The following is a 26497-nucleotide window of genomic DNA, read 5'->3' as shown; positions in this document are numbered from 1 at the left end:
ATTTTGCAGAACAAATACGTACAAAACTGAGTATATACTGTTATAATGTCAGACGTCTATGTTAATATGTTAAACATAATCAAAATTCCAAAGCATGAGGTGAACGTATGTAGAAATACTCCCTAAAAGTCAAAAGTCAGCCTCAGTAACTCAGTCAGAGTTACTTCTACTTCCCCATCAAACTGACGTCACATCGTTTGAAAAATTGTACTTGAAAAGTTCACATTTTAAGTAAAAAACAAGAAAAAGATATGAAATCTGACCACTACTGTTTGTTTACATAGTGGAGCTGGAGGAGCTTTCCTGAAGCTGACCAATCAGAACAGAGTGGGCTCATCAAGAGGCGGGCCTTAAAGAGACAGGAGCTAAAACTGCCTGTTTCAGACAGAGGCTGAACTGAGGGGCTGCATAAAGATAAATAAGGAGTTTTTAACAGTAAATCATGCAAAGATATTCCAGTAGAGCCCCAGAATATAAATATAGACCTGAAAATGTGCTGACTATGTCTCCTTTAAAACAAAATACTACAACCACTGTTTTTCTCTGAAAAGTCATAACTGTATAAACATTTAATAATTCAGTTTGTGAAATTTTCATCCATCTGTGTTTTCTTCCCTGAAAAGACAAAAGAATCGACTTTAGCTTCCACAGTGAAAATCCAGGTTTATCAAAACATCTTGTTTATGAAAGTTTCATCTGTCAGTGTTCTCACCTTTAGTTTTCTTCCATCTGATGATCACCAAAACAATTATTAAGAGTGATGCTAAACCCACAGCCACAATGATGAACTTTGCCCAATCTGGAAAATCTGAAAATATTAAAATCATTTTGACTGCATAGTTCAGTTCTGATCAAAATCCTGATCAGAAGAGAGAAAGAGAGAGATACAAGTTATTAAGTCTCTACCTTGTTGTCTTGTTGAAGTATCATTGGTTGTCGGAGCTGTTTGGTTCATCGTTGCCTTTGTGCTCTTTTCCATTGTTGCTGTTGTTGATTTCATTGTTTGTGTTGGTGTAGTTGTTGGTGATTTTGTTATTGGTGTTGATTTCCTTGTTGGTGTTGATGTAGTTTTTGGTAAATTTGTTGTTGTTGATTTTATTGATGTTGATTTTGTTTTTGTTAATTTTGTTGTTGTTGTTGATGATGATGATGATGATGTTTTCATTGGTGTTGATTTTGTTGCTGCGGCTCTTTTAGTGTCCTCACCTGGACATATGAAAAAAGAACAAGAGACAGAGAGATGAACTGGAAGACAAAAGAAGTGTGTTGTATTTTCATGCAGCTGCTGTTGCTTTTCTCATTTATTCTTATTGGTGTTGATGTTGTGTATTTTGCTGCTGTTTTTGCATTCTCAACTGGACAAATGAAATCCCAAAAACCCAACAAAATGTGGTGATAAAATACCCCATAATAACCATCTACAAACAAAAAAGAGAAACTAAATGAGGAAGATTTCTCACCTGAAGACTGAGGGCTGAAGGCAAACAGCTGCACTTTTCTAGGGTTTTTATCTGTCACGCTACACTTGAATAACTCAGGATACTTTGACGTCTCAGCAAGATGGGAAGTTGTAAAGTTCACAGTGGCAAAGCAAGAAGACTGTGACTCCTTCATGTGATGAGTGTTCACATCCCAATCATTACCCTCATACACCCACTTCACTGTCTGTCTACTCTCTCCATATGTCGACACAGAGCAGTTTAACGTCACCTTATCAGTGTCCTTATATTCAGTCACTGGTGAAGATGGAGATATTGTGAGAGAAAGACAACAAGAGTAAAATTAACTTCATCACTGTAATCATAATTATTGTAATGTTTCAGTATATCAGTTTGAGCTGAAAACATTATGATGTAAATACTCACTGGTAACAACAGACAGATAAACCTTAGAGTCTTGACCTTGTTGTTTGTCTGATTTGAACTTTCTGCAGGTGTAATAACCAACATCCTTGACTGTGACCTTCTTTATAACCAGAGAACAGTTCGCTGTAACACTCAGTCTGTCTGATTTAGCTTTGACATTTTTACCAATCTGCCCAAGTTTAATGGGCTTTACTTTTGCTCTCCTTGTATGACTAAAGAACCAGGTACTGTCACATTTATCCTGATCAGTCATCACATTTCCACAAGACAAAGTGACTTCATCTCCATCTCTGACAGTGATGTAGAGGGAAGTTTGTCCAGTTACTGCTGTTGAGAATTTGAGAGAGAAATGTGATAAATGAACTGAAATAAGAATATGACTGTAGTGTGAATGTTAAAAACAAACAGCATATTTGACTGTCTCAGTAAAATGAAAGTGATTCAATAAAGTACAATTGGTAATAATGCAGATTTTTGTATCTTACCTGTAAACTGAAGCCCCAGTATCAGAAATAAAGACATTTTAATCCATCTGAGTTCAACCATCGTGCTTCTCTGTCTTTCTCTCTGTCTTCTTCTCTCGCTCTTAGCTCTCAAAATGTCTCATACAGAGAAATACACTGTCTACTTCCTGTCATGAGTAAAGTGTCTCTTCCTCATTGTTGTGGTTTCAGTCTATTTTTCTCACTCACAACTTTTTGTAGGCAGAGCATATTAGCCTCTCTTATCTTTAAATTTGAAAGTTTTTGCATTTTATGAGCAAGCTGGCGTTCACATCTGCAGTATCTTATATAATTAGAAATCTATAAAATATCTTATATTATAAACAGCCAAGAGTAAATACATAAAGGATTAGATATTGTAGGAGTTAAGGCTGAACTTCTCCACCCAGCACTAAGACCACAACACACTTCCTGTATTTCAAAGTTTATAATCATGACCTCATCATATAATGCTTTTAAAATGTAAAGACATTGTTTTCTCACATCCTGTGCACAGGACCAGTATTTGCATTCAAAGACAAATGATTTCCCTTTAATAATTAGCCAACAGCACCCCAATAGTGGTTAAGAACATACCACATAACTGCAATGTCCAATACGTAAAAAGTTGTATAAAGGATGTTTTCAAACTGAATTAGGATTCTGTCGTGACAGGATTCATGTTGAAGATTGACAGCACACATGAACAGACAGGTAAAGAGTCAAACTTTGACTCTTGATGCTCAACATGGCGCAACATGGTGATACTGCAGCAGCTGGGAAAGAACAGATAAGATGATGTTAAGATAGTGGTCTGAGACCTGTTAGTTCCTCTTTGTATCTTTGAAGTAAATGTTCGTGAGAACTGAGGGGGAAGTGTTTTGGTGAGAATGTGGCTACAACAGCAGCAGAGCTCTGGAGGTTTTAGCCTCAACACACCACAACCACACGAGTTTCACAGTAACAGACAGGCCAAACTTTATCAAGGCACCAGACAAAGAGACTACTTTCATCTCTGAACATCATCACTGAGACCCCAGCAGTACATTTCTGATGATAACTGGTGTGCTTGCTGGTTTGTGCTTGTCCCAGAAGTGTGTATGTAAATCAGTCGTCACTAATAACCTACTTAGTGGTTACTTATTTTGTTTCCAGTAGGAGAGGTCTGTGTAAGGCCGATGCCACTGAGCATGTGCAGGAACATTGTTTTGTTTACAGAGCTTCACTAGCTTGTTGTGCAACATATACTTGACTTTATACTAAAGTTATTTACATTTCAAGACGTTGTGATATTCTAGCAAAGCACTGCAAACAGAATCGCATTCCCACACATGCTCAGTGGCCTTACACACATAAACAGCAACAAGAAGAGTGTGTGATGTATGTATGTATAATCTTTAACTCTAAAATCATGCACCAAACTAAAAATATTAACTTTTACTAGATCTACAACGTATTTAAATTTCTTACAGATTTCACTCATTCAGCTCTTTAAAATAAGACTCAAGGGTAACGCTATTTATTCAGTCCAAGTAAGGGATGTCACATGATCACATCCCACCTCTGCTCAGTTTGCCTTTTGACAGTTATGTTGAGGGTCTCAGGCTGTGACAAATGAAGAGAAATACACAAGGTTGTACAGAAAAAATCAATCAGTTACATTTATTTTAAGAAATATATATCAAATATATGAAATGTTCAGTCAGTAGATCAGTGATGTTGGTGAGTGGATATGTGAATGTGTAGTCTTGATTGGTGTGAACTAAAGAGAAGTGCAACAAAACCAAACAAGCAAAAGAAAACATGAAATGACAGAAGGAAGGAGTGAGGATGGCTGATCCTAAATACATCCTGGATGGACTGGTCAGGTGCACCTAATTGCACTAATACAGTCTCTGACACACAGCAGCCGCAGGGTAAAACACAAACCTCAGGGCCATAGCAAAGCCAGAGGGCCGTCACAACACAAGGCAAACTGAACAGAGACATAAATCATAACACTCTAAACATTATCAGATACATTCGTAAAGAGAAGAAATGATAAGACGAAATAAAAAAGCAGTGAGAACTAAGATTTTAACATTCACTCAATGCTAGCACAACCATCAATGAGCTTAATAAAGTGCCTGATAGTGAGTTCATTAAGGATATTCACTTATAACAGGTGTTTTCCCTACCGCATTTTAGGAAGCCCGAGTCACCCCGCTGCTCAAAAAACCTACACTCAATCCCGCCCAGGTTGAAAACTACAGGCGGGTTTGACTCCTGCCCTTTCTGTCAAAAATACTTGAGCACACAGTCTTTAACCAATTCTCTGAATTCCTTTCTGAGAACAACCTGTATGACCCGAATCAGTCCAGCTTTAAGCAGGGTCACTCTACTGAGACTGTGCTTCTGTCAGTTATGGAATCACTACGCTCAGCTAGAGCTGCAGGTCAGGCCTTTTGCTGCTGGACCTGTCAGCTACCTTTGATACAGTTAACCACCACATCCCCCTCTTCACACTCACTGAGCTTGGTATCTCAGGATCTGTCCTCCACTGGTTCATGTCCTACCTGTCAGGGAGATATTTTAGAATATCTTGGAGGGGAGAAGTGTCCAAACTGCAACCCACCGGGGTTCTTCAAGGATCAGTGCTCGGTCCACTTCTTTTCTAATTATACACAACCTCACTTGGCGCAATCATCCACTCCCATGGTTTCTCATACCATTGCTATGCTGACGACACCCAGCTCTTCCTGTCATTCTCGCCAGAAGACCACACAGTCTTGGCTAGGATCTCGTTATGCCTTGCCAGTATATCAGCATGGATGAAGGAACGCCACCTTCAAGTCAACCTCTCTAAGACCGAGATCTTTGTCAACCCAGCCAGTCCCTCCATACAACAAAACATCAGCATCCAGCTCGAATCAACCCAACTCATGCCCACAAAGTCTGCCCAGAACTTGGGTGTCATGATCGATGACCAGCTAACCTTTAAGGTTCACATGGCCTCAGTCGCTCAGTCATGTCCATTTGCCCTGTACAACATCAGGAAGATCAGACCCTACCTGTCTGAGCATGCAGCACAAGTCCTGGTACAGGCTCTCTTAATATCATGCACTGACTACTGCAACTCCTTACTGGCAGGCCTCCCTGCTTGCACATTCAAACCTCTGCAGATAATCCAGAACATGGCGGCTTCTTCAACCAGCCCAAAACAGCACGTCACCCCGCTATTCAGATCCCTCCGCTGGATCCAGGTTGCTGTCCGCATCAAATTCAAAACCCTGACATCCGCTTACAAAACAGCAACTAAAATGGGTCCTGCCTACCTGAACTCCATCATTCAGGTCTACACTCCCTCCCACTCTGCCTAATGAAAGGCGCCTGGTACCACCACTACAACAGGGCCCTAAGTCGCTAGCTAGACTCTTCTCCTCTGTAATTCCCCAGTGGTGGAAAGAGTTACCTAACTCTGTTCGATCTGAAGAGTCCCTCTCAATTTTAAAGAAAAGACTAAAGACCCAGCTTGCCTTGCTGCACTGCCTGTGGGCATCTACGTCCAATCAGACTCTATCTTAAGCTTTATGGCACTTACTCATGTTGTTGTCTCCTGACTAGATCCCTGCTTGTGTTTGGATAAAAGCGTCTGCTAAATGAAAAATGTAGATGTAAATATATAAACTTGTCCCTCTCTCAACAAAAAGTCCAGAACGACAGTCAAACAGTGAATCATTATAATACTGAAAAAACCTAAAATGCTTTTTTGTCTTTCCCTTCATGTGTCAAGCACAGTCACTTCTGCACACTGTAAAAAACTTATTATTAGTATAAAATCTCTATGAGGTTTGGACAGCATAGACAAATTCCCCACAGAGATACAGTATCTATTATGAAGTAAAGGTTAATTGGCTGGGATGCTGGGAATAAAAACTGGTTTTCTCATCAGAAAGCTTCAACTCATCAGTTATAAATTAAATGTAATGATATTAACACTGTGGTCTGTTATTTGTTGGGTTAGTTGATGGTAGCGTAGACGTTGTTGGGATCAGTGGAGGCTCCAGCAGAAGAGGAGGAAGCTTTCACAGTGCTATAGATCACTGCATCACCTTCATCATCACCATCACCACAAATCTGGGAAATGAAAAGGAAACAGCATCACTCATAAATTACATAGGAAAAATCGTGCTTCTCTGTCTGTCTCTCTAGCTGTGTCTCAAATCACATACTTCTGCTGGTACACTTTCATGTAGTACACTGTGTACAGGGTAGCGTTGTCTCAAATCAAACACAGCCGTTGTGCACTTACTAGAAATGACGATCAGAAATTAGCATTAGCTAGCGTTAGCATTCGCGTTAGCGTTCGCTCTACCAAATCATTACAGACTGCTACATTAACCCAATAAACATACTGATGGCTTATATCCGAAAACAGTATAGTGGTGCTTAATGCTAAAAAACACATGTATAACTTACATTTGTATAATGTGGCGATGTTTACTGTTGTTACAATGTACCCGCCACCATTTCCAGTTTGAAAAGTGGTCCCTCCTCTTACACTACTTAGCCGAGATGGCGACCATTGTGGGCAAGAAGTGTCCATAGTTCCACACTCAACTTTTAGACCATTTTGAGTGTACCATCTGGGTACTCACAGTGCACTGCATTTTTCCATACTTCTCAGTGTGAACACACTCAAAATGTTAAGTGTAAGTACAGAAGTATGCGATTTGAGACACAGCATCTGTCTTCTTCTCTTGCTCTTAGCTCTCAAAATATCCTTATTAGTGCTTCATACAGAGAAATGTCTACTTCCTGTCATGAGTAAAGTGTCTCTTCCTCATTGAAGCTTCAATCTAATTTTCTCACTCGTAAGTTGTCAACTTTTTGTAGATGGAGCATATTAGCTTCTCTTCTCTTTAATTAGAACGTTTTTGCATTTTATGAGCAAGTTGGTGCTCACATCTGCAGTATCTTATGTAATCCAATAAATCTATAAAATATCTTATATTATAGGAAGACAAGAGTAAATACTTAAAGGATTAGATATTGGAGGAGTTAAGGGTGAATGTCTCCATGTTTGTGATAAATAAATATTAAAAAGTTCCATTTTCAGGAGACCAGCTTGAGTCGAGTTTTTGGGAGGAGCAATAATTAAACAAAAACCCAAAATTGAGGCTCACAGTAACAGACAGGCCATATATATATATATATATATATATATATATACACATACATATATATATATATACACACACACACATATATACATATACACATATACATATATGTATATATACATATATGTGTATATATATATATATATAAGCAAACATATTAAAAACAATTGAAAATGAAAGTTACTGAAAAATGACTTTGTATGTACAAATAATGACAACAAAGACAAAGAACAAAGAACTCCTGCAGACTTTCTTCTGTGCTTGCAATTAGAGGAGGATTATTGGGAACAATGTTTCTGTACACAGACCTTCATCAGGTTATATCACAAGACAAAAGGAGAGACCATCTTAAATAGGTTGGTTGACCCACATGGACCAATCAGGTCACACAACAGAATATCACTCATTTAATCAAGCATCATACAAAATCACATCATGGCTCTCTATGCTGACAGTATAAATAGACAAAGAAATACAAAATGCACATTACACATAGCTTAAAATGTACACAGTCACGACAAAAAAGCTACCTTTTAAAAGACAAACATACACAGTATTTTCAATTTCTAATTCAAATCTGGTTGGAGCTTGAAAAAACTGTCACCTAGAATCTGTCCCTGGACAAGAAAGGTGAAGAGACAGAATTAGAGAAAAAAAAAAATTATATATATATATATTTATGAGGACACCAATACGGAAATGAAGACAAAAATGTCTAATAATAAATAATTCATTCAAGATGAGTCTAAAATAGATGGTATATCAAAAAATCCCCTGTCATAACATCACACTAAGAAGTAGCTCATCTTTCAAACCCTTGGGTGACAAGGTCTGTACAATAAAGATCCAAAAAGCTTCATGTTCTTTTAACAAGTCATGATCACCCCTCTACACAGTAGGCTGACTTTTTCAATGCCACAAAAACGTAAAATTGAAATGTCATGTTTTGCATCATTGATATGTACAACTACAGGATAATCTCTGTCATTCCTACGTTTAGCACTTTTATGTTCGCTTATACCTTGTTTCAGCTTTCTGGTTGTTTTGCCTACATACACTAGACCACATGGACAACATAGCATGTATTCAACATGTGTGGAAGCACAAATAATGAAACTTTTTATTGGAAATACTTTGTTCGTGTGAGGACGACAAAAACTGTTAATTTTGTAACCATCTGGTAGGGAGCATAAAAGCTTCTGTTGTGTAGGTTGCGTAGTCTTGTGATGTGCAAAATCAGCATGGACCAGTAGGTCTCTCAAGTTTTCCCCCCATTTGTACACAAAAAGTGGCAGATCTTTAAAAGATTGGGGATTGTTCAGGGTCCGATTTTAAAATATGCCTATGTTTTCTAAAAACTGATTTTATGGCATGTGAGTGGGGAGAATAGAAGGTAATACAAGTTACAACACATCTCTTTTCTTTTTTCTCACTTTTTCTCAACAGTTGCCAGCAGGGTTTTCTCAATGCCGTTTCATAAGCCTTATTATCCATTCAGTAGGATACCCACGCTGGACAAATCTAGCTCTCATATCATCAGCTTGTTGTTTGCTGTTGGAAATCTTCGGTAGTATTGCATATTCTTCAGAGTCTAAAATATTGACTTTTGGAACAACCTCTCTTGAGTGAGGTGGGATGAAAACTGCTTGCTAACAAAAGAGTATTCTTGTCTGTTTCCTTACGCTATAAGGTAGTGGATACTGTGCCCTTGTTTTTTATGACCTACATATCCAAAAATGAACCTTTTCCACACTGTAATCCATTGTCAATTTCAAGTTGCTATTAAAGCTATTCAATAAGGTGAAAAAATTAATGCAATTCATGATTTCTCTTAAAAAAACCAACAAACAGATTGGCATAATTAGGCAAACAAATAGACCCCATGCTCATCCCAGACACTTGTAAATAGAAATCTCCATTAAAGTAAAAATAATTGTTCTTCATGACAAGAGTAGCTAAATCAATGATTAACTAATTAGGCGGAACGACGTATTGTCCCAGTTCTGAAGATAAAAGTGTAAAGCCTCCAAAATACCGTCATGTGATATATTTGTGTAAAGGCTTGCAATATCCAACATCACTAAGAGAGTATCATCAGATAAGTCAGTAAGACATGAAATGTTGTTAATATAATCAGTGGAATGTCTAATATATGCTGGTAAAGTGACAACTTATGGCTTAATAAAGAAATCAACAACATCTTACAGAAAGGCCAATAATTAATTAGTCTGAGCTACTAAATACTGATAAAACGGAAACAAACAAACATGTAAAAAGCAATAAGTAAGAATTACACATTTTTTTTAAAGATGAAAAGTTTGACAAGTGTTGTAGTTTAAAAAAGAATCACTCACCTAAACCCATCACAACACAAAATGATCTTTTTTGTCTAAACTACTCGGTAAAATCTGATGAAATGTTATTTAACTGCGGTGGACTCTGGTGAGTTGATGTTGGTGTGAAAGTTGTTGATCAGTGAAGTCTGAGAGAAGCAGAAGGTTCTCCAACGTTTTCATACTTCACCGTACCTTCATCTCCATCTTCATCATTATGCACCTGTGAAAAACAACACAACACACCTGAGATTCTGAGATAAAACAGAACAAATAAACAACTTTTGTTTCAGACTAATACAGTCAACACTGTTTATTCTTATTGTATTTACAGAATCACAGTAAATAGTGAACTACCACAAACATAAACATTTGAATATTCAGTTTTAAAACTCACAGCATTGTCATCCATCTGTGTTTTGTTCCCTGAAAACACAAAAACAGAGTCGAGTTTAACTTCATCAGTAAAAATCCAGATTCATCAAAACTTCTTGTTTATAAAAGTTCTGTGAATGTTCTCACCTTTAGCTCTGGTCCATATGTTGACTGACACAACAGTTATTGAGAGAGCTGCTAAACCCACAGACACGATGATGAACCTCAACCGAACTGCAAAGTCTAAAACATTAAAAATATTTGTCACTGTTCAAACTCCTGCAGTTAAAAGATGAGAGAAATACAGTATATACAGCACTTGTGCTTTTTATAACCTGAAAAATGTTGCATTAATCACTGCTTCATTACAATATTAGTACAATATAGTTCAATATCTGAACTGAACTGTGAACTTTGGTGCTAAGTGTATGTTGCTACAGGAAGCACCAAAAATACAAATCTACAAATGACATTTAGAAATATTTCTCTTCTATCTTTTTTGTACTTTAAACGTCAAAGGCTGAGAGACAGAAAGAGAGAGAACAGTGAGCAACAACAAGGTTTGAGACTCAGACATGTGTGTGAACACACTGACTGAGATTAAGTGAATAAGAGAATATCTCCACCCACAGCCAAGACTCAGTCTGACATTCATACTTTACACTCAGAGATACAAGTTGTTAAATCACTACCTTGTTGTTTTGTTGATTTCATTGTTGGTGTTGATTTTGTTGTTGGTGTTGATTTTGTTGTTGCAGCTCTTTTAGTGTCCTCACCTGAACATATGAAAAAAGAACAACAGACCGAGAGATGAACTGGAACAAAAGAACGTTGTTTGTATTTTCATGCAGCTGCTGTTGCGTTTGGCTCAATTTATTTGCTTTTTTCCTTTATTCCTATTGGTGTTGATGTTTTGGGTTTTGTCTCTTTTCTTGCATCCTCAGCTGGACAAATTAAGTCTCAAAAACCCAACAAACTGTGGTGAGAAAATGCCACATAATTATCATCTACACACAAAAAAGAGAAACTAAATGAGGCAGATTTCTCACCTGAAGACTGAGGGCTGAAGGCAAACAGCTGCACTTTTCCAGTGTTTTTATCTGTCACGTTACACTTGAATGACTCAGAATACTTTGACATCTCAGCAAGATGGGAAGTTGTAAACATCACAGTGACAAAGCAAGAAGACTGTGACTTCTTCATGTGCTGAGTGTTAACATCCAAATAATTACCCTCATACACCCACTTCACTGTCTGTCTACACTGTCCATATGTCAACACAGAGCAGTTTAACGTCACCTTATCAGTGTTCTTGTGTTCAGTCACTGGTGAAGATGGAGATATTGTGAGAGAAAGACAACAAAAGTAAAATTAACTTCATCACTGTAATCATAATTATTGTAATGTTTCAGTATATTGTTCTAACAAGACAGTTTGAGCTGAAAACATTATGATGTAAATACTCACTGGTAACAACAGACAGATAAACATGAGAGTCTTGACCTTGTTGTTGTCCTGATTTGAACTGTCTGCAGGTGTAATAACCAACATCATCAAATGTGACCTTCTTTATAACCAGAGAACAGTTCACTGTAACACTCAGTCTGTCTGATTTAGCTTTAGCATTTTCACCAATCTGCCCAAGGTTAATCAGCTCTATTGTTGCTGTGTTTCTTGAAGCACTGAAGATCCAGGTAGTACTGTCACATTTATCCTGATCAGTCATCACATTTTCACAAGATAAAGTGACTTCATCTCCATCTCTGACAGTGATGTAGAGGGAAGTTTGTCCAGTTACTGCTGTTGAGAATTTGAGAGAGAAATGTGATAAATGAACTGAAATAAGAATATGACTGTCAAGTCAAAATGGAGTTTCCATTAAGAAAAAAAAAGGAAGTGTCGGGACTAGAGGGGTAAAAAATTACATAAATAAATAATAAGGAAAATAATGGAAAAAATCCACAGACGAACAGAACATTCAAAAGCAAAACGGACAGTAACATTCTGTGGAGTGCCGCCTAGAGCTTTAAAAGTGTAACACGCAGAGTTACATGAAAAAGGGGCAGAGCAGTCCGGAAGAGAACAAATGGCACGCTAAAAACTCAAAGCTAGAAGATGCCATCAAAGGTCTCAACGGTGTTGTGAGGAACAGAAAGACTGTTCGGGGCTAATATGTCTGCAAAGTCCGGAGAGGCAGCCGGTAAGATGCAGAACTTTAAAGCGACTTGAGATAGTTTCCCTGGTGGAGACCGCTGCTGCTGCAGAGCTAAATTGGACTCATGCTAGTTTAATAGCACGGGCAATAATTTAACTCTTTAGTGTCCAAAAGTGCAAAATGGGTTGTTTGTTTCAGAGTGTTTAGTGTTTGTTAGTTGAAAATCTATTCGTGAACCTGTTAATGCTGGAAACGTGGATGATAAAAAGTATTAATTGCTGTTTTTTAATGCATTTGAAGTATTATGGTTGCTTAAAGGACTGCATAATTTGATATTATTCTAAATGAATATAAGTATAAAGTACTTTGTGCTAAACACTTGTGTTGAAATGCAGTAAAATGCATGCAGGATCTGCTATTGAGCCAAGAGTGAGCATTGGGCTTTAATTTTATCCACATTTAATGTGAAAAAATGTGTTTACAAGTGCATATATAATTGTTTTTTTTTTTTTTTCTGTTTGGTTTCTAAATTCAGGTTTTTCACCTAATGCAATGACAAGCTAAATTGCTTAGCCTGCCAAAATAAAAGGAGGAAAAAAGAAGCAGCTGTTTGGTCATTGAGTGCAATCCAGCTAAGATCTCCAAGTAGATACATCAATCCCTTTCAAGTGGGGAAGCCGCACAGAAACTAAGAACATAACTTGACAATGACTGTAGTGTGAATGTTAAAAACAAACAGCATAATTGATTGTCTCAGTAAAATAAAAGGTTATTCAATAAAGTACCATTGGTAATAATGCAGATTTTTGTATTTTACCTGTAATCTGAAGCCCCAGAATCAGAAATAAAGACATTTTAATCCGTCTGAGTCATAGACTGTATAAAAATATGGATGTAGTTACCGTGATGTCACCCGTTGGTTTCTGAAGAGCGGTTTTAAGCTCAAAGTGAGCCTCTCCGGCCATCACCATCTTGGCTGTGTGTGACTCTGCCTAACTCCCAGCCAATCAAAAATGGGCAAAGAGGCGGACCGAATGGCTGAAACAAGCCACTTAGCGGCTGGCGGACCTGTCACTCAAAGCAGCCATGTCCTTCATTATGCATAACTTTACGGCTTAATAAAATTTAAACGGGTGAGTTATAAAAAAATTCACCCCCCGCACAGTTGTCATGAAAGGGGAAATTAGCTATAGAGACCTAAATCGTGTTTTGTACCAGGCTGTAAACATGTTTATTTCTGCTGTAAAGTTGGGCGTTTTAACATGGGGGTCTGTGGGGAATGACTCACTTTTGGAGCCTCAAGTGGCCATTCAAGGAACTTCAGTTTTTGGCACTTCCGCATTGGCTTCATTTTTCAGCCCTGGAGGTTGCCGCTTGGTCTGATTTCAACCATCGTGCTTCTCTGTCTTTCTCTCTGTCTTCTTCTCTCACTCTTAGCTCTCAAAATGTACTTATTAGTGCTTCATACAGAGAAATTCACTGTCTACTTCCTGTCATGAATAAAATATCTTCCCCCCATTGTTGTGGCTTCAATTTATTTTTCTCACTTGTAAAGGACCAAGATTTTTGTAGGCGGAGCATATTCTTATCATTATATAGGGGTTAGACATTGTAGGAGTTAACAGTGAATGTCTCAAACCACTCACCACTAAGACCACTTCCTTTCCACTGCTGTATTTCAAACTACATCATGTTTATGATCATGATCTCATCATGTAAAGCTTTTAATATGTGAAAACATGGATGTAAGATGGTACAAATTTCACACTAACCTGCTGTGGGGCAAAGACATCTGCCTGGTTAAAAAGAAGAAGTACTTTATTGATCTCTGTGGGAATAATGATCTTCTGCATTTGACCCATCCTATACAGTGTTGAAAGTTCCACTATATGTGGCCGAGACAAACTCTATTCAAGCCTACTTTAAACTATTTTATTTAATTAAAGTTGGGGACAAAATTAACATAACTTAATGTCTTGCACCAGTTTCTGTACTAAATTAGAACTGAACCTTCAAGAATGACTACAATACAAATACAAACAAACATCACAAAACATAGGCAACCACCTGAAATTCTGAGGTAATACAGGAGCTGTGTTCATGCATCTTGTAGAAATCCTTCGATAACAATCTCAGAAAGTGAATAAGAAGAAGTTCAAAAGTTCCACGTACTCTGATGTAAGTGAGAGATAAAGAAAAGGTCACTATTTTGTGTAAAGTCATGTAACATCAGCATGAAGTTGTTGGATGTTTTGTAGATAGACAATATGTGGTAATACAAGGAAGAAGAGGTTGTAGAGATATCAAAAGTAAAGCCTAGAGACGTGCAGGAGGGGAGGCGATCCTGGATTCCTTGGGAGAGGAGGACGAGGCTTTTTCCTCGTGAGAGATCTCTTAGAGACTCTTTAATTTTTGTTTTTGTATTTTACTATTTTTGTAGTTTTAAATCGCTTGCTTTTTAAAACCAAATAAAACTGGTTTGTAATTTTATACACTCCAACCAAAGTTCCTGACTCGTGCTCATCTCTGAGATTCTCTGGTGTTTCTTTAAGGTAAGAAAAGACGCCTCCCTTTGGATAAGCTAACAGTAGTTTTGAAAATTGATTAGATTAAAAATTTATTGACTCTTGTTAAGTTAAAAATTAGTGCTGTTTACTAAATAATAGAGTAGTAATGGTTCAGGTTCAGTGCTAATATGCAGTTGTACATGTGTTAAAGGTAGGATTTCAATACAATATTAGGTTGAGGGTTTATAATTAGGAGTCTAATTGGCTAAACTGTTAGGGCTAGGGCTCTGAGGCTGCCCTATAAAACTGGGCAAGTGCCCTCGACCGACAGAGTGAGCCTCCTCCAGTGATGTCCTGTTAGTAGGCCATCCTGGAGTACTTTCAAACCTCCAACACCTATTGCACCTACACGTTTCATTGTGACCCAGGCTGTCAGGACTTAGGTTCCCTAAGCAAGGCTAGGATGGTCATGCGTGTAGATTTTGGGAACTACGTTCGATACCTAGGTCAGAGGTAGAGGGCAGCTGTCAGTCAGTGCCTTATCCACACCGGCAGGGGGTATCGGTTATCTGTAGGACAGAAACCACTTCATGGCGCCCGAACAGGGACCTCTGAAGAGTTAAAAGAGGACCTGAAGACCTCCAGATGTTAAAAAACTGAACTCTACCTTGTTAGACATGTCACTCAAACGGTTACCTACGAAAGTAGCGGCACTAATATAGGGGAGGCCCTTAAACAACTTTAAACGGGAGTGAAACGCCCCGCAGTGATTCAGAGCAGAGTAACAACTGGCGGCAAAAGTTTCTAAGCCTGAAAGGTACCTGGTGAAGGAAAGGTACCACGGTGAAGGAAGGAAAAGAGTCTGAAATTTATACACTAAATGATCATTTTTATTTTTCCTCTACACCCCCAGATGTAAACTTAAGTTCCAATATTCAGGACAATTACACCCTCAGCTGGGTGGATGCAAATGTGTTCTGCCAAGCCCCGTTCAGTACTCAGGTTAGACAAACACCAGGAATAACGAGCTCATGGAAGGGAAGTTACATTGATGCAGGTTATGATTGCATGAAAAGCAGCATTGAGACACTGTCTAGACAGATGGCAACTAATCATGTAACTGCAGATCACCAAATTCATCACACTCAGCCACAACAAAGGCAGATGCCAACAGCTATACCTGTGTCCGCCACAAGCATAATACCACCCATTGACTACGGTGCGCGAGCTCAGAGAACTCTATTGCAAAACGTACACACACCAGCGCCTGTCCCACAAAGACCTACATTGCTGCAGTCTAATCTTGTAGGATTAACATATCCAGGCCCATTATTAGACATGAGTTTGACAGGAAATTCAACTCTAAATAATCTATCAAATCTAGGTGTTCCTAGAATTGATTGTAGGGAGGTTTTTGATTTGATGACTAATCTTTGCCCTGTTTGAGAGAAAAATGAGCCAGAACAGGAATATTTAAGACGAGTGATTGAACGCGTTCCAGCAGAAATTTTAAATACACCACATGCAACTTTGCATCTAAACACAAAACATGGGATTACAATCCCACCAGATATGACCATTTTCATCGACACAAATTCGGTGTTAGAAAAAAGGTTGATTCAGGACCTGCAGACAGGGTCTACTACGCTAAATTGGCTTTCCTCCAGAGCCAAGTTAGTCCTGCAGCACAGACAACCATGTTAGAATTTGTAAAGCAATACCAGGAGGATATCAATTAGCTGCAAAGGTGGCTGTTCTAACCCCTGTACAACTAGCTCAGGAAGCATAGCATTATGATGCTCTTAAAGCTATTATGGATGAAAAGAGAGTTAAAGAGAGAACCCCACAGCCGCAAAAAAGACCACAAACTGAAATGCGCTCCCAGCCGCCTCACAACTACCATCTCAGAGAGAGAACAGATAAACGACCGTATAATGAGAGATATCAATACCCAGGACAGAGAAGACTGGATCCATCAAAAGCAGCATATCCAATCAGGCAGGATATATATCGCCAGGGCAGGGATCAGCCTAGAGCATCCAAGCAGAGAGAGTTCCCACAAAGAACTGATGAGAAATCTCAAAAAAACCCGCAAACTCTGCAAGTCAGAATGGGCAAATCTCCCACTAGATCAGAAAAAAAGCCATTCAGGAAGCGCGGAAGAACGCTAGAGCTGCACAAGAGGCACAATCTTCAAAAGACCCATCCTGTGCAAAAGAGCTACTAAAACTTTTGAGGCAGAGTCACAATTAAAAACTAACATTAACCCTCCTGTTATGTTCCGGTTCAAATTGACCCGTTTTAAAGTTTGAAGATCTAGGAAAACCACCCCCTGCATGTTTATATCACATAGATACTGTTCGGGTCAATTTGACCCAGCAGTCAAACTGGAGGTAAAAGGGTGTCAGAAATGTCAGACTATTTTTTTCTTTGCAATTGTGAGACATATTTCATTCCAATCACTCTCACACACACACACAGCACACACACACACACACATACACACACACACACACACACACACACACACACACACACACACAGATGCAGGTGTTATGATATTTGACGAGAACCATTTATGTTCTCGCGGGAAAACTCCACCCACATTCAGTGGACACTCAACAGGGGAGGGGCAAAACATATAAAAGATTCTCTGCATGGGAGTCCTACCAACATTACACTCTGTCACACCTTTACAAAATGAGCAGCAGAAGCAAAAGGATGACAGTCCAGGAGGCTCTGGAAGTCATCATTGATCATGACAGTGAAATGGAAGAGGATGTGTCTGAAGATGAAGACCATCTTGAGCTAAATTCTGATTCTAATGATTCTGATTTTGAACCAGATGAGGGAATAGCTATTCCTATTCTTCCAAGCAAGACATTCATGTCAAAAAATGGTGAAATACAGCTGACGATGTCAAGACAAGCATGACCTGTGTGAAATGTGCAAAATTCATTTGCACAAAGCTCAGTGTGATGACATGTCACTTGTGTGCTGTGTAGATGTACACACACACACACACACACACACACACACACACACACACACACACACACACACACGTTCATATTGCGATTGCTTGTTTGTTGTATTGCGATTTTGTTCATTTCTGGTTCACAAACAGTGCATGTATGTAAAACAAAATTTAAATGTTATGTTTCAATGTTATGTAAAACTATTGTGTTTCATATGTTGGTCTTTCAAAAGCAATAAAGTGGTGAAACATTTAAAAAAAAGTTTGAACATGCATTTTTTTAGTGAAAAACGAGTTAATTTTCCTAATTGAACCATTACCTGTTAGAGGTAAGGAACACCATTGCACTAAATATTGATAGAATAGTTAGTAATGGAGTTAGTAATGAAATATTCACACTGCTTGTTAGGATTTTTTTGGTTTCGGACATCTTTTGGATAATTAAAAATGCACTGGGTCAAATTGACCCGGGAACACCATTGCTGTTCCTGACAAATGAACATAACAGGAGGGTTAATGGTGAGGAATTTGTTTTGGACACAGGTGCTCATATCAGTTGTTTTTCTGAAGGAGAGTTAACTGGTAGACAAAAAGTCATAGGATTAAGAAATGATCTAATTGTTCAAATGGATTAAATACAACGCGGAATACTTACAGCATTTCAAGCAGAAAAAGCTTTAGTTTCCTTAAAAGATCTAGATCATGGCAAGCCTATTCCAGTTAAGTGGATGAAAGAAATTGATTATAATGCATTAAAACACAAATTAGTGGAAGAAAATGACACCCAATTCAAAGATAAATTAAAAGAAACTTTAGAGTTAACAAATCCCTCTTGTTTTAAAAATGACTGTGGCTTAGTGCATGAAAAATACACACACAAACACACACACACACACATTCAAAGAGGCATCCCCCCCTCGACAACCACAACATCCGCTTCCTCCTGAGTGCATAGAAGAGTTGAGCAAGACAATTGAGGAACTAGAGAAATTAGGAGTAATAACCTGCCTTGACAATGCTGTCACAAACACACCTATTATGGGAGTGAAAGAACCAGATGAAACATGGAGATTGGTTCATAGTTTGATTGCTTTAAACACCAGGTCTTGCTCAGACACCAGATCAATAAACCCCTCACAGACAGTCAGAACATTAGAAAATAAAAAGTGGAAAACTACTCTTGATTTGGCAAATGGTTTTTGGTCCATTCCAATGTGTCCAGCTTCAACAGCAAAAACTGCATTTACTTGGAAAAGGCAGTGCTATGGATGGAAGAGACTAGTGCAAGGTTTGTCTTCTGCGCCAAATGTGTTTCAATCTGTGGTTGAAGATATCTTGGAGGGAATCATGCCTAATGAGTGGAAAGATGGTAACACAGGAATAACCACAGTACCACCCCCTGACCAGTTAAATGTGTTAAAGCACATACACGAAGGGTTAGGACACGTCGGAGGAGACAGGGTCGTACAGTGGCTGAAAGCTTCAGGGCTGGATATACCTGGAGCTAGGGAGAAAGTGATCAACTTTAGGAAAAGTTGTCCCGAGTGTGCATGGGCAGGAGGGTTTAAGAAGACAGAAACTCATCCGAATCACATTATCACATGCACCCCACATACTCATTTCAGTGCAGATGTGGCAGGGCCTTTTTCATGCAGATCAACATTGGGTAATAAATATTTCCTTAACTGTGCAGATAACGGTTCCAGTGTAAGGCGGCTCTTCCCCTTGAGAGTAGCAACAGGAAGGACAGTTTCAGCCAGATTAGCAGAGCTGTTGATTCAATATCCAACCATTGAAACATTGAGAATGGATAATGGAAAACATTTTAAAATTCTGAAGTATCTGAGAGAGCTGCAAAAGATTGGATTATAAAAAATGCACCAACTGATTGGGATACACGTGAAAAGTTAGTTCTTCTGCATGAACACATTCAGGCTCCAAAGCTTAAAAAAGTCATAGTTGACAGTCAACGTAACCCAGGCCCTTTTGCTTTTCAGGTTGGTGATAAAGTCTGGGTGAGCAAAAAAGAAGTAAATCCTAATAAGGAAGCTATTAAATCCAAAACAGAAGGGGACGACACCGTAGTAGAGGTAGAATCAAATAATACGGCTAAATTTGGTCCAGTACATTTTTCACAAATTAGGAAAAAAGAATAAATTAATATGGCCCTGCCTCAGACCGCATGAGGTCATACATTCAAAGGTTTGTTAGTCCTGGCCCAAGGGAAAGGCAAGGCATCACATATGGTAGCCAGAGCCCTCCACGGAGAGGCTATGGCAAAACAGGGATACCTCAGAGAGGATCATTGGGAACCTTTGGAGTGTCACAGCAATCTTGATTGCCTTATGGTTTCCAGCCCATGTTGGGTTGGTGGGATGTTGCAGATTATGGAATAATGACCCGAAAAGCCTCACTCGGTACCAGAGTGAGTGCGTATCAAAGACATCTGGGCAAGCTGATCGTCCCCATAACCTTGGGTTATGGGTGATCCAACAGATATACAGGTGACTTATCAAAAATTGAACATGACTACCTTATCTTTGAAATTGGAATATGTCTGTTATGCAATGATTCCTGTTAAAACTACATGTTGGCAATTTAAAGCCCGACGAGTCTTGAGTGACACATGGCTGCAATTTTCCAACTGTATCTTTTTGAATGATTCTGGTAAAATTAAATCCTTCCCCACAGAGGAAACAGGAAAGCCATTGACTTTGACAAATCTGACTAAACCAAAGCTGTTAACTAGATTTAGGTTACTATCTCAAGTGCCTATTCAGCCTAGATATGTGTGGTCCACACTTCTTAATCTGATTCAAGGATACTTTCCTAGAAAAAAAGTGATTACAGATACTCCAGATGATCTAACTGAAACTGTTCAAGATCCCATCCCAAACCGTTATAAGAGGACAGTTAAAACTACTCCTAAAAGGAAATGGTACTACAAGGTGGGTGATAAAAATCCTGTTATTTCAGATTTGACTCGAGAATTTTGTGCATGTAGTTATGACCTCATTGATAAGCAGTGGTGGAAATGGCCTCTGCTCAGTTTTACAGCGGCTCATAGAGAGGGGAAAAGATGGCATACTACAAGACCTTACAGATCTCCATCTTTAGTCTCCTAAAGTCAAAATTTACCTTGGGTAAAAAATGAGAGAATTAGAAATTCTGACAGTGTCTTGGTAAATGTTAGTTATATTGAACTACCAGTGCCGGGTTCAGATGCTTGGAAGGCTATTTATGGAAATTATGAAAACACTTGGAAAATTTGGCATGTCTTGCAAAATTGTGTTTTAGAAAAATACAACACATGGGGAAAAAGGAAGTGGTCTAATCCAGCTTCTTTTACAGAAATTGGCTCAAAAGATTTCCAGGTTTATCCTTTATGTTACATAAGTGAGAAAAGTGAGAAAAAACAACTAATTGAATGCAACCTAGACACTTTTATAAGGGTAACAAAGAGATTGAGTGTAAAAACTAAAAAAGTTCTAGCCTATGGGTTTCTTCTGGGTGATCTTAATCTTGTAAAACAATGTTTTCAATCCACTGATCAAGTGACAACATTTATAATAATGCAATGGCTATCCCTCTATACAGGGGGAAATGTAGGTTATGCTAGAGACACTACTAACTACCTAGCTCAAAGAACAAAAGTACGTTATGCATATGGTACAACTCCAGCATATTTCTTGCAGAACTTTTGCCTGAATGCTAGTCTTACACCTCCTACAATTCTGACTCAACAGGAAAAAGGCTTATTCAAATTTATATGGAGAATTAGGAATATGATGAGAAATGATTTTAGCTATTATGGGGCCTATACTTACCCTCTCAGTTGGAGAGGAGAATGTCACTCTTCTTGTGAAATCTCCTCATAAATCCCATGACTTTGACCAAATCTTACATTCAAAATCACATTTCAGTAGGAATTTTCGTCGTGAATCCATTGATATAGGTTTGAAAGTGGTCTGACTTATAGTTTAGACGTCAGACGCCTCAGTTTGGCACAAAGTCCATGCCCAGAGATTGCCTCCCCATTGGTTTACATTGTAAGATGCGATGTGGCACTCCAACTTTCGGGGCTTATTAAACCTAAACCGTTTGAGTTATTACAAAGTTTTTAATAACTTTTGTTCAGCACAGTGTGATAAGTCATGTATTAAAGTTTGAAGCCGATACTATTAACGCCCTAGGAGGAGATAGTTTCTTGGGGGTCCAAAATTGGTGCAAAGTCGTACTTTGATGGGCATATTGCGGACTTCCTGTTGGATTTAGGTCAGGGGTGTCAGCATATGATTTGTAGGTCTTGATGAGACGAATAATCGAGTTTTGGTTCGATCTCTCTACGACATTCCTACGGGCCGTGGTGGCCATATTAGATACATAGGTGGTGCTCTCGAGCACATTTTGTCACTTTGAGGGATAATTTTTACATTTTATAAAATTTTTCACCAGACCTGATGTGTGTGCCAAATTTGGTGAGTTTTTGAGCATGTTTAGGGGGTCAAATTTAGGGTTGAAGTGGCGTAATAAGAAAGAAACAAACACAACAGATACAATAGGGTCTTCGCCCCTTTGGGGCTCAGGCCCTAATTAGGAAAATTGGCCAGAAGTGGCTTCTGTTTTCAGGAATTCCAGGAGAGCAACCTAGCCAAGATAGAGAAGAATGTATGTTAAAAAAGGTCTTATATGAAAAGAATTTATCAAGCAACAATGCACACTGATCCATCTTTAAATGATGCTTGGAATTATTAAGGCCTGAGCCCCAAAGGGGTGAAGACCCTCTTGTATCTGTTCTGTTTCTTTCTTTCTTTCTTTCTTTCTTTCTTAAATTTGACCCCCTAAACATTTTCAAAAACTCACCAAATTTGGCATAACAGGTCTGATGAAAAATTTGATAAAATGTAAAAATTATCCCCCAAAGTGCTAAAATGTGCTCTATAGCGCCACCTATGTATAATACATGACTTATCACACTGTGCTGAACAAAAGTTATTAAAAACTTTGTAATAATTCTAACGGTTTAGATTTTGTAAGCCCCGAAAGTTGGAGTGCCACATCGCACCTTACAATGTAAACCAATGGGGAGGCAATGTCTGGGCATGGACTTTGTGCCAAACTAAGGTCGCTGACATCTAAACTATAAGTCAGACCACTTTCAAACCTGTATTAATGGATTCGTGACGAAAATTCCTACAAAAATATAATTTTTAATGTAAGATTTGGCCATAGTCATGGGATTTATGAGGATATTTCACAAGAAGAGTACTCTGAAATCCTTCTCTCCAGCTGAGAGGGAGAAGGAGGGAAGAAAGTGGGGGGATGGGTTTCACGGTTAAATGCAGCTAATTTTTGAAGGATACAGCAGAAAGGTCTATATACATACAGTACATCATACACAAACTTTGCATGAAGTTTGGTGTTATTATCCTTTATTTTACAATAATTATGAGTCTTATATGTATAATTCAGTAGTGGGGATGACCTATGAGGGGAAGGGAAAAAATGGAATGAGGGTGACAGTTTAGTGATAAAGTGCTGCAGAAAAATAAAAACTAAAATTTGTAGCTCTGTACTGCAGTTTTTCTTTTATTAGGGCCTAAGCACCGAGCGGTTCGCTCACACTCTCCATTCAAACATATGAGTATTCTTCTGTGTCCAGCTGCAGTTACTTATTGTCTCTACACATCTGACAGCAGTGTTCAATGCTTACTTTTTTGTTGAGGAGTACATGTGTTCCTAAATGAAAAAAGTTAGGGGTATACAGAAATTTAGGTGCACACTGAAAAATGTTCAAGTAACTGTTTATTAAAGACAACACTTTATCACATACATATTTAAATGCTTTGTGTGTGTGTGTAAGTAAATCATAATTTATGTTCTCTATAGGGGTGCTTGATTATGGCAAAAAGCATAATCACAATTATTTTTGCTCAATATTGACATCACAGTTATTTAACACGATTACTTTTTGGCGATTGCCGATATATGCACATATTTTTTCCCACTTGGCTGAGGAAACTATTACACATGCAAGCATAGATTGTACTAAATATGATCAAAAAAGACAATATATGAGGGAAGAACTCAGGAAGACTAGAGTTCTGGAACTCACCATTAAAACTTTAATGAACCTGCCAAGTGGGCGGAGTAGCAGTTTGGGTTTTTTTTTTTGAGTTTATTAGACAGACAGGATTGATGTGTAGGATTTAATATTTGGTCTACAGTCCGAAGCGGAGGGTGGCGGTAAGGTGCCTAATATGCTATAATTTAGCTATCATTGAAGCGTGTGGTGTTGAGTTTTCATGTTTCGCCATGACAGAGGAAATTGCTATAACTTTAGTGCAAATGCTCCAGTCTGCCCCAAACTTTGCATGTTTGATAAGAGACCCGGCCTGAACACGTCCTCATGACAATATTCAGTCAGTGATGCAAACTGGCTGAATAGTGCTTCCTACGAAATTGCAGCAAAGCAGCCCCAGCAGCAGGTAAAATAGTGGACAAAGTTAGTGATGTTTATCTCCTTCTTGCACTGTCTGAAAACAGCGCGGGTCTGAAGACATCTACATGCCCATGACAGAAGCCCTTCGACTGCGCCGCGACCCGATGTGTGCAAAGGCGCGAGGGCCCGTTCATCACTGCTTTAAGCTTTAATTCCTATTGGTGTTGATGTTTTGGGTTTTGTTTTGGTTCTGGCATCTTTACCTGAACAAATTAAAGCTAAAATAACCAACAAATTGTGGTGAAAAAATACCACATAATTATCATCTACACACAAAAAAAGAGAAACTAAATGAGGCAGATTTCTCACCTGAAGACTGAGGGCTGAAGGCAAACAACTGCACTTTTTCACTGTAAATATCTGTCACGTTACACTTGAATGACCCAGAATACTTTGATGTCTCAGCAAGACGGGAAGTTGTAAACATCACATTGTCAAAGCAAGAAGACTGTGACTCCTTCATGCGCTGAGTGTTCACATCCCAATAATTACCCTCATACACCCACTTCACTGTCTGTTCACACTGTCCATATGTCGACACAGAGCAGCTCAACATCACCTTATCAGTGTTCTTATGTTCAGTCACTGGTGAAGATGGAGATATTGTGAGAGAAAGACAACAAGAGTAAAATTAACTTCATCACTGTAATCATAATTATTGTAATGTTTCAGTATATTGTTCTAACAAGACAGTTTGAGCTGAAAACATTATGATGTAAATACTCACTGGTAACAACAGACAGATAAACCCGAGAGTCTTGACCTTGTTGTTGTCCTGATTTGAACTGTCTGCAGGTGTAATGACCAACATCCTCAACTGTGACTTTCTTTATAACCAGAGAACAGTTCGCTGTAACACTCAGTCTGTCTGATTTAGCTTCGGCATTTTCACCAATCTGCCCAAGTTTAATCAGCTCTACTGCTGCTGTGCTTCCTGAACCAACAAAGAGCCAGGTAGTACTGTCACATTTATCCTGATCAGTCATCACATTTTCACAAGACAAAGTGACTTCATATCCAACTCTGACAGTGATGCCGAGGGAAATTTGTCCAGTTACTGCTGTTGAGAATTTAAGAGAGAAATGTAATAAATGAACTGAAATAAGAATTTGACTGTAGTGTGAATGTTAAAAACAAATAGCTTAATTGATTGTCTCAGTAAAATAAAGGTTATTCAATAAAGTATCTTTGGTAATAATGCAGATTTTTATATCTTACCTGTAAACTGAAGCCCCAGTATCAGAAATAAAGACATTTTAATCCATCTGAGTTCAACCATTGTGCTTCTCTGTCTTTCTCTCTCGCTCTTAGCTCTCAAAATGTCCTTATAAGTGCTTCATACAGAGAAATACACTGTCTACTTCCTGTCATGATCTCCTCCCCATTGTTATGGCTTCAGTTTGTTTTTTGTAGGCGGAGCATATTCTTATCATTATATAGGGGTTAGACATTGTAGGAGTTAACAGTGAATGTCTCAAACCACTCACCACTAAGACCACTTCCTTTCCACTGCTGTATTTCAAACTACATCATGTTTATGATCATGATCTCATCATGTAAAGCTTTTAAAATGTGAAAACATGGATGTAAGATGGTACAAATTTCACACTAACCTGTTGTGGGGCAAAGACATCTGCCTGGTTAAAAAGAAGAAGTACTTTATTGATCCCTGTGGGAATAATGATCTTCTGCATTTGACCCATCCTATACAGTGTTGAAAGTTCCACTATATGTGGCCGAGACAAACTCTATTCAAGCCTACTTTAAACTATTTTATTTAATTAAAGTTGGGGACAAAATTAACATAACTTAATGTGTTGCACCAGTTTCTGAGGAATTTGCACAACTTGTGCAATGTGTACTAAACTAGAACTGAACCTTCAAGAATGATTACAATACAAATACAAACAAACATCACAAAACATAGGCAACCACCTGAAATTCTCAAGCAATACAGGAGCTGTGTTCATGCATCTTGCAGAAATCCTTCGATAACAATCTCAAAAAGTGAATAAGAAGAAGTTCAAAAGTTCCATGCAGTTCCGTACTCTGATGTAAGTGAGAAATAAAGAAAAGCTCACTATTTTGTGTTAGGTCATGTAACATCAGCATGAAATTGTTGGATGTTTTGTAGATAGA

General features: G+C 38.4%; 1 protein-coding gene across 1 annotated transcript; it reads right to left on the bottom strand.

The window, feature by feature from the left end:
* Nucleotides 1-1156: 1156 nt before the first annotated feature.
* On the bottom strand, nt 1157-25793 carry LOC121882154 (the record flags this gene model as incomplete). The annotated part of the gene is made up of 4 exons (XM_042390193.1): nt 25577-25793; nt 11685-12017; nt 11267-11542; nt 1157-1206 (listed from the first exon to the last, which is right to left on the bottom strand). Coding segments are annotated over exons 1-4 (720 nt in total), but the record flags the coding sequence as incomplete, so codon positions are not given.
* Between the last annotated feature and the right edge of the window lie 704 nt (nt 25794-26497).

The sequence above is a fragment of the Thunnus maccoyii genome, chromosome 17 (genome assembly GCF_910596095.1).
Source record: "Thunnus maccoyii chromosome 17, fThuMac1.1, whole genome shotgun sequence".
Taxonomy (NCBI): Eukaryota; Metazoa; Chordata; class Actinopteri; order Scombriformes; family Scombridae; genus Thunnus; species Thunnus maccoyii.
The sequence above is the reverse complement of the archived record's forward strand: the minus strand, read 5'-3'. Positions and strand labels throughout refer to the sequence as shown.